The sequence below is a fragment of the Pseudorasbora parva genome, chromosome 24 (genome assembly GCF_024679245.1).
Source record: "Pseudorasbora parva isolate DD20220531a chromosome 24, ASM2467924v1, whole genome shotgun sequence".
NCBI classification, from domain to species: Eukaryota; Metazoa; Chordata; class Actinopteri; order Cypriniformes; family Gobionidae; genus Pseudorasbora; species Pseudorasbora parva.
This window is the reverse complement of record NC_090195.1, coordinates 14,924,530-14,933,491: the sequence shown is the minus strand read 5'-3', so window position 1 is coordinate 14,933,491 and position 8,962 is coordinate 14,924,530. Positions and strand designations below refer to the sequence as shown.

The 8,962-nt window shown below is 36.7% G+C and overlaps 1 protein-coding gene across 1 annotated transcript; it reads left to right on the top strand.

Annotated features, from left to right (window-relative positions):
- Positions 1–6,096: 6,096 nt before the first annotated feature.
- gtf3ab (general transcription factor IIIA, b) lies at positions 6,097–8,799 on the top strand. The gene is made up of 9 exons (XM_067434921.1): positions 6,097–6,465; positions 6,606–6,700; positions 7,474–7,570; positions 7,683–7,771; positions 7,854–7,927; positions 8,016–8,099; positions 8,173–8,405; positions 8,486–8,539; positions 8,612–8,799. The coding sequence occupies exons 1-9, from the start codon at positions 6,349–6,351 to the stop codon at positions 8,741–8,743; spliced, it is 975 nt and encodes a 324-aa protein (XP_067291022.1). The 5' UTR covers positions 6,097–6,348; the 3' UTR covers positions 8,744–8,799.
- Positions 8,800–8,962: the final 163 nt, after the last annotated feature.

The window sequence follows — 8,962 nt, the reverse complement described above, 5'->3', positions numbered from 1 at the left end:
TCTCATTTGAATCTTTCTTTAACCATTTCCCCATTTAATTGTAGTTCTTATTATGAGGATACATTTATTGTTGATGCAAATTGATAGTGACACTATAAAAAATAAAAGTCACAAAAGCTCTCACTGGGGTGGTATGTTTTAAGATACTAAGATTCTGTGTAGGGATAAATGTACAAAGATGTACCTTATGAAAGGTTACCACCCCAGTTTTTTAAAGGGTGTAATTCAGTTCAATTGTTCTTTCAGTCCCTTTTGTTTGATCTGTAGCTTTTTTATTCAAGGGATCATATTTTGTTTCAGTATTTAACCTATAAGCTTACACCAAAGTTAAGATGGGTAGTAGATTGTCTTGTTGCAAAGCCATTGTATTTTCAATCTGTCCTACAGATGGTATTTTTTTTTTCTTCCAGAAAGACTTTCTGCCACTGCAGGTTCTGTTCAAGGATATTTCTATATAAGGGTCTGATGGTTGCATTTGCTATGGATGAGAACCTTTATTTTTCATAGTGCTTTAAGTGGCCAAAAAAAACACCAGCATGCATCCAATCTCAAAGATGACATTTTTTTTTTTTTTGTCATGGATTATAGCAAGATCTTATTTTGATTGGACATGATATTTTGACCTTTATTCATGAGGATAGTGCCTGCAATTTCAGAAAAATAACTACCTCTTATCAGTGTTGCAGCTGGCCTTTTGTTGAGTTGCTCACTTTAGAACGGGCTGATCTTCATTCTAAATCATGTCATGTCCAACCTGTTACAAAGAACTTTACTGTGATACTAGGAAGGTTATATATATATTCATAACCAGCTCCAGAGTTTGCCAAATGTCCTATTGTTCTTTAGTCTGCATATGTCTCAAGGTGATAGTAAACCTTGTAGTACAATTCAATACAAAGAAAATGGTAGAAGATTAATCTTACTAATTTATATCCATGTGAATCATACATTTTAAAGGCAAAACCGTGAAATAAAAAAAATCTGTAAAAGACCTTTTTACATAAGCTGGTTTCTGATATGATTTTGTCTTTTTGGTAGTTTGCATGAGCTGTCACTAGAAGGCAGTATTAGCCTTTGCCCTGACAGTGTAAGCCCTGTTCAACTGAAAAGATCCTTAGGTTGGTGTGCTAAAAATAATTCAGACTTGTGACTGGTATTATTACTTTTGCAGCACATGTCATGACTGTGTATTAAACATTTATTTAGTAGTTTTGTTAACATCAAAATGCATTGATCAGACAGGTGAGATTATTGCCAGTTCTGAATAAAACATGTAATCTGGATTACTTAATCAGATTACTAAAATCAAATACTTGTAATTAGATTACATTACATTTTAAAATTCTCATCATCAGAGTATGGTTACTTTTTATTAATTAGATGATTTCTTATATTCACAAAATGGCAGATTCTAACTAATGCTTTCTAATTTTATCTTTTAAATATTCCTTTCTAAAAAGCCTATTGCTTATATACTTCTTATCTTCCAGTTTTGTGGAATGGCACACACAAAAATTGTGTAAGCTGGCTATAATTACATGGAAAATCTGATATATATAATTTTGCTTCTCTGTCTGGCAATCTAATGGAAGAGTCTGGGTTTGGCAGTTGCCAGGAGCACGGTACTTGTCTGACTGCATTATGCCAAGTGTAAAGTTTGGTGGTGGGGGGGGGGGTATGGTGTGGAGTTGCTTTTCAGGGGTTGGGCTTGGCCCTTTAGTTCCAAAGGATCTCTTAGCCTACCAAGACATTTTGGACAATGGCCAGGCCTTCTCACCAAACATCAGTGCCTCACAAATGTGCTTCTAAGAATGGTAAAAAAAAAAAAAACTCCAATAAGCAATAAACCTTGTGGAAAGCCATTCCTGAAAAGTTGCGTCTATTATAGGTGCAATGGGTGGGCCAACTCCATATTCAACAATTAAGAATTGGTGTCATTAAAATTCATGTGCGTGTAAAGGAGGCATCCCAAAACTTTTGGCAACATAGTGTATATACAAATACAAATACAATGGGTTGATAAAGACTTATTCACTTAAGCAAGTACTATACTGTCGTTATTCAAAAATGACAATAAAATAGCAGACTAACTAATATAATAACACAACACAGTACCGTGGCCTGTTTAATTTTTCTCTTAGTTAGTGATGAAGTTAAGTGATGAGTCAAATTATGACCAAATCACAAAACATGCTCACCCCATCCACATTTGCTGATACATTTGTCTAGTGAAGTATGTACACTTGAATATATACTGTTATGTGTCTTTTGTGTGTGTGTGTGGTGTTCTTTGTGTGATTTGGTGTGTAAGCAAGGACCACCTCTCTCTATCTTGACATGTGCTGTGTAATCAGAGTGGCTGAATGCCTGACTGCATATCTGACAAATATGTTATCTCATCCCACCTCAGTACTTCACCCAATATTTGCTTCAATTAGGGTCAGTTACTGAGATACGCAGCAGCTGTGTGGGTGCGTATGAGAACCAGCTTTAATTCCATGATGTTCTCACATGCACGTCCTTCAACTGCATTTTTATTTTATGATAACTACGCAGCACTTCTGCATTACAGTTAAACTGCTTGATTTATATTTAGCTGCTGTGGGGCAGAATCTGACCTTCTTCCTTTTTTTAGGCATGGTCTATTCGTTCTGTCCTCAGAGGACAGGACACACAGGTCTGGGAATTAGCCACAGAATTGGGATGGCACGCTGAGAGGTCATAGCCTGACTGTGAGAATGTGAGGACGACTTGATAACCTCATTGTATGCTGTACCTATCCATTGGCCCTGTTCCCTCTGCTATCATGCTGGTGTTAGATATTTGTAAGGATTTGGATAAAGGTCACAGAGGTCATAATCAATAGTATCAATCAACAAGTGACATGCTGCCCTGGTATTGATCACTGTGAAGATGTCAAAAGTGCAAGAATGGCAGAAGAATTTTTTCCTTAGTAATCAAATAGCGATAGCAATATCAGCAATGGCAATAAGACCATTCCATACTTTAATAGCATCTTAAAGATTGTGAGGTTGTTGATAGCCCTTTTGGATGAGGAGGGCCCCACTGTTCAGTTTAAAACACATGCATTAGACAGGCCAACATTACCATAATCGTTTATTTGTATCAAATGTACTTTATGTAAAAAAATATATATATTTTATTTTTTTAATGTATAGAAGTCCAAATCTCTGGAAGGTCTAATAGTGAGTTGTTTTATTCTAAACGTACTCTTTATCATCCCTGCTTAAAAACAGCTACAACCGTCCTAAGCTGGTTGGCTGGTCTTAGCTGGTCTTCCAGCCTTGTTGTAGCTAGTTTAGCAGATTGGCTTTTAGATGGTCGGGCTGATCTTAGCTGGTCAGGCTACGAGACCAGCTGACTAACCAGCTAACCGCTGAACACCAGCTTAGCCAGGCTGGGAGAACAATTTGACCATCTTAAACTGCTGTTTTCCCCTCTGTAAAATTCTGTTATGCTATTGAAATATTTTGTTCAGAAAGTTGTCTTATAACATTGTATAGCCACATTCATTCTAGTGAATCGGTTCGTCCTCTGTCTCATTAAGTTTGTTAGTCCAATTTATTCTTGTGAATCAGTTTTTCCTCCATCTCATAACGTAGGTTAGTGCGATAAATTCTAGTCAATTGTTTGTTCAGATGGTCCTCTCTCTCATACTTAATGTTAATTTGTTGTAATAAACTGCCTCATTCGAATGCTCTTCTCTCTCATATGTAATATCAGTGTTCTGTAAAGTTTTGCATTACAATCAAAAAGTAACTCATTGTGTTACTTAGTTACTTTTTAAGAAAAGTAAATTGTTGTGCATAACATTTTTATTGTGTTTTATATTTATCGTATAAAAAAATCTTATTTTATGGAGGTTTGCGTTCTGATTTTGCCTTTTTACTAATTTTATTTTGAGGAATACTGAATCTGTTTTTGTGCAAGTGAGATTTACACATTTAGTCTAGAACTACAATAACCATCATGTTTACAAGGACTCCCAATTTCTCTTAACATGAAGACAGAAGAGCTATCAGTCAATAAATGGAGAAATCAAGTAACTTGCATAGTTGCGTTACTTATTTAAAGAATAACTCAGATATTTTGCTGTAAACTTAAAAGTAATGCATTTGGATTCATAATTTTGTGAATCTTTTCGTTTGGATGATCCACACTCTCATGTAATGTTGAATAGTCCAAATCATCCTGTTATATAGTCCAATTTATTGTAGTATATCGGTTCATTAAGATGGCTCTTTCTAATAGTCTGATTCATAGTAAAATGTTCCTCTCTTTTATAGCCTATAATACGGATTAATGCTATTAAAAACACATTTTGATGGTCTTTTCTCGCATTGGGTAGTTCAATTAATTAGTGATATAAAGAACAGCAATTCACCTTATCTTCAATGTATTTATCTACTTTTTTGTACAGTAGTTTGTTGTGTAGCTTGACAAGCTACATTTTCAAAGTAGCTTCCGCAACATTGATGGAAGGCTCTGACTCATAGATTGAATTAAACAGAGTAAACATAGGAGAGGAAAAGAGCAAAAACGGATGAAGCAGAGTGGGCAGAGGCAAGTCCTGAGGTCCTTAATCATACCTGTTTGACACTCAGAGATTTAGGCCATCAAGCAGCGCGGCAGCCATATCGACTGCCCATGTTACACATTAACTTTCCTCTCTCAACCAGGGAGACAAGCAAACACGGCATACAGAGATAATACATCTAGACATCATATTGTCTTCTCCCACCACGGTCTATGACTATTTTTGAAACCTCCTTAAAGTTGTGAAATCAGGAAGATTTGCCCAAATGGTCGACCAAAGGCATGACTCTCCAATCACCATCAATGCACCATTTTGGCTGTGAGCTGGTGTTTGTCTTTTTGCTTGCTTGTGCTTATCAGGACAGATCATGGCCATTGAGATATAGCGGCAGCTCTATTGATCAGCCCCAAACACGGGAGGGTTGGGACACTGCAAGACCGGATGATGTGAAGGAAGAGGCATGGCGGTGACCATTGGGCAGGAATGTCCGCTGAACTTGATGTCAGATAGATAGAGTCTTTATGAGCTTGACAGAAGCTGTTCACGGTGGACTAATGTTAGATTTTGGTTGTTTATCCGTGAATCATTTAAATGTGATGTCCCTATGAATAACATGTTCTGGATCAGGTCATTCCAAGCTGGAGAAAGAGAAAAACAAACCCCCCTTTGCCTCCAGGTAAAGTGCAGCAAACAGGAAATATGAAATAGTTTATAGCATGCAGCACTTTGAAATAAAACATGATCACCTTGGGACACAGGAGCAATCATGACTGTAGTAAATCATACATATCAGCGGGCTGTTCTTGGAGGCTGATAAACCACAATTAGGGCAGTAATTTTCCACGTGTGTATATGATGGATGGAGCCAGGCAGTCTTTTAAACACCCTAGACAGACACATTCATACACAGACTTGAATGGAGCCACTTGACGGTTTAATATCCACATAAATCTCTGTCAGACAATTCTAAAGACCTTCAGTCCTGATTTCAACTCTGTGAAGGTGAACAACTTTATCAAGGTGTTACAATGTGTGAATCACCATGGAAAATAAACATTTAAAAAAAATGTGGTGCTGGTGCATTTGTGAAAAATAACCAATAGAAAATATATCCTGTCATATTCACATCATTAGATTTGCTTTGACAATCGTTAGAAGCAAAAAACTCGTAAAGCAATGAGATAAAAAACAAACAAACAAATAAATAAATAAATAAATAAATAAAATAAATAAATAAATAAATAAATAAATAAATAAATAAATAAATAAATAAATAAATAAATAAATAAAAAACATTTGGAACAAAATGAAACTGTTTATTTAGATTTCTAGCTATATAGCCTACCCCTAATTTTGAAACATTAAAAAAAGCGTTTAATGTAGTATGTATTGTGGTTTAATTTGAAATTTTCCTCAATTATAACAATACATAAAAAATAACCAATGAGAGCTCTAACCATGCAACGTCATGTGCCAATCATGTGACGTATACTATCAGTTAGATCTATTCAAATCAATCAGGAACAAGCCATAGCTACCTGTGAAAGCGCGATTAGTAAGCCAAAGCATACATTATGAATCTGCTAACAAAATAAATAATGATGTATAATATGACAGCTAAGAGGATAAAGGATAATTTTACACCATTTACTTTTTTTATCGTCGCAAATTTCAATTGACTCAGTTGGTATGTTCCACTCACAATAAAACCTAGGTCAATTAAATCGTTTTGTTGTGGGCCGAAGACCGACCTACCACCATCTGACCTCAGCAGCTTATAATCGACCAGAATGGGTGAAAGAATTCAACACCCGAATAAACATTTCATTTGTTCCTTTGCTGACTGTAAAGCGACGTTTTCAAAGCTGTGGAAGTTGGAAGTGCATTACTGCAAACACACGGGACTGGTGAGTAGCAACTCAATCAATAACTTAATCTTGTCTGGTTAATCTTGCCATTCTAGATGCTCCTCTAGTGCTTATATTAGTACTTGGTGGCTTATAAACGTTTTATTTTAAAAAACGTGCTTTTATTTACTACCCATCAGAAGCCGTTTGCTTGTGGAAACTGTGAGAAGAGCTTTTGTACCCGTTACCAGCTCAGCCGACATCAACTGAGCCACAGTGGGGAAAAACCCTACCTGTAAGTCCACATACAGACAGCAAAATTATTTGTTTACTTGAAATTGCATATGATATTAAGACTTTATGTATGCATGTATGTGTTTAATTTGCCTTATCTTGTGGTGTAAATTCTGATTCATGGCAGTGACTTTTGTTCACTAAAAAGTCTCTTCAGTGACCATTTCTGTAGGTTACACCAGGAGTGTATTTGTGTTATGATTGAGTGGAATAATTGACTGCATCCAAAATCGTGTACTTCCCCACTATATAGTCGGTGAAAAACAATGTGACGAGGTGTGTTGGAATTTACAGCACTCCTAAAATGGTTGATTTACACTTTACTATGACATGAGGCTACGGGAGAGGATTTGTGAATGGTAGTGAAGCAATGCAACTGATGCTAGTAGGTAAAATGATGACATGGCAAATGTAGTGTGTCCAGATTACATTGGTACTTCACACATTCCTCCAATATAGAACCTGCTTTAGTAGTCTTGAAGTAATTACTTATTCAAAATAAGTACCTACTCAAGAGTAGCCGATGTGATTTTTATGCAACCGATTCGACATAAAAATCTCACAGGCTACTCTTGAGTAGGTACTTATTGAACAAACGATACGCTCCCTTTTGCCCCGACCTAGTAAGCTGCCTGCCCAGACAATGTTTGTATCCATGATCTGTTGCCTCAAATGACGTCTAGGTGGGCTGCTCACTGAGGTTTTATATGCAGTCACAAAATGTCCTTACTATGCCCCTTTTATGCATAATTCTACTGCTCCAAACTGGTAAAGATGCTCAGTCAGCGGGTGTTCAGATGCGTTCTCCACGCCTGGCAGCTTGAGAAACCATGTTGCTCATATTCACCACCACAAAGAGCGGTTTTATGTGGTGAGTCATCTTGTGAATTTTTTTTTTTTTTTTTTCTCCCAAAAGTTGTTTATTTTATAATTTCAAGTGTTTGCGTTTCCTTTTTCCTTGGTGTCTTTATAATGTTTTGTAGTGCAACCATCAAGGCTGTGGAAAGGAGTTCCGTAAGAAAAAGCAACTGAAGATTCACATGTGTGAACACACAAATGAGATGCCCTTTGAGTGAGTGTTGCTTTAAGATCCTATAATATTTATTTTGTTCCTCTCCCTCATTGTGACCAGTTACTCATGCTCATTCTGACAGATGTGACTTTGAGGGATGCAACAACAAATTTGTTTCCTCTAAAGCTCTAAAACGACATGGGAAGGTGCATGAAGGTAATGTGCCTAAATCTCTGGCAAAAACCTTTGTCTGACTTTCGAATAATCAACATTATCATCTTTCTCTTCCTCTTCTAAATTCAAGTTTACCTATGTGATGAGGAGTACTGCAACTTCAAAGGAAAAACTTGGTCAGAGTATCAAAAGCACAAAAAGACTGCACACAGAGGTACATGTGAAGTCCTTCTGATTCATCAAATTGAATGCAAGTTCCTCAGTGCTTAATTTTCTTTTGTTTACAGTAACCCTGCCATGTGAGCAATGCAAGAAGATCTTCCACAATGCCTGGTTTTTACAGAAGCATAAACAATCTGTTCACTCTGGGGAGCGGCACATGTTTAAATGCTCTAGAGAAGGCTGTCAAAAGAGCTACACCAAAAACTTCAACCTCCAGAACCACATTTTGGTCTTCCATGAGGGAAAGCGTGACTTCACCTGCTCTTTTGCAGGCTGCGGTAAAGCTTTTGCTATGCAGGTCAGCATTTTCCTTTTATTATGGCAGAGAATTTTAAATGACTATTACATTTAATTTTATAATTATTTTAATTTTAACAGGAAAGCCTGAAAAGGCATTCAGTAGTACACAACCCTCAGAAGTCAAAACTGCAGGTAAACTGATAGTAGTGCACCAATTGTGTGAGATGTATTGGAGATGCTCATTTGAATATGATCTTCTTACAGAAGCCAAAAGTCAAGCAGCGCAAACCCAAGATGACTCCATCTAAAACTAAACTTTCAGATGCAGCTAAACTATCTGAGGATCTGCAAAACGTGTCCTTGAACAAGACCGCATCAAAGAAGCCATTGCCTTAACTTTTTTTTCTTTTTTCTTTTTTTTCATTGCCCAATCCCCCTTTTTTTCCCCCCATAGTTTTTGTTTAGTTCATACAGACATGTTTTCAGTTTTGATTCATTTATGAAATAAATATCACTGCTGCAACTCTTGTTGACTCATGTTCTTCATGATGGTGGAAGAGGAACAGTCTTTGTTCATGGTTACTTTTCAAAAACCTATTGGGCTGGGTAGTGGGT

What these genes read in the sequence shown, in the direction of transcription:
- gtf3ab (XM_067434921.1), top strand. Translation starts at nt 6,349, where the DNA reads ATGGGTGAAAGAATTCAACACCCGAATAAACATTTCATTTGTTCCTTT. An exon ending in AGTGGGGAAAAACCCTACCT is followed by an intron (nt 6,701 to 7,473) that starts GTAAGTCCACAT and finishes AAACTGGTAAAG; the next exon opens with ATGCTCAGTCAGCGGGTGTT. An exon ending in CAAAAAGACTGCACACAGAG is followed by an intron (nt 8,100 to 8,172) that starts GTACATGTGAAG and finishes TTTTGTTTACAG; the next exon opens with TAACCCTGCCATGTGAGCAA.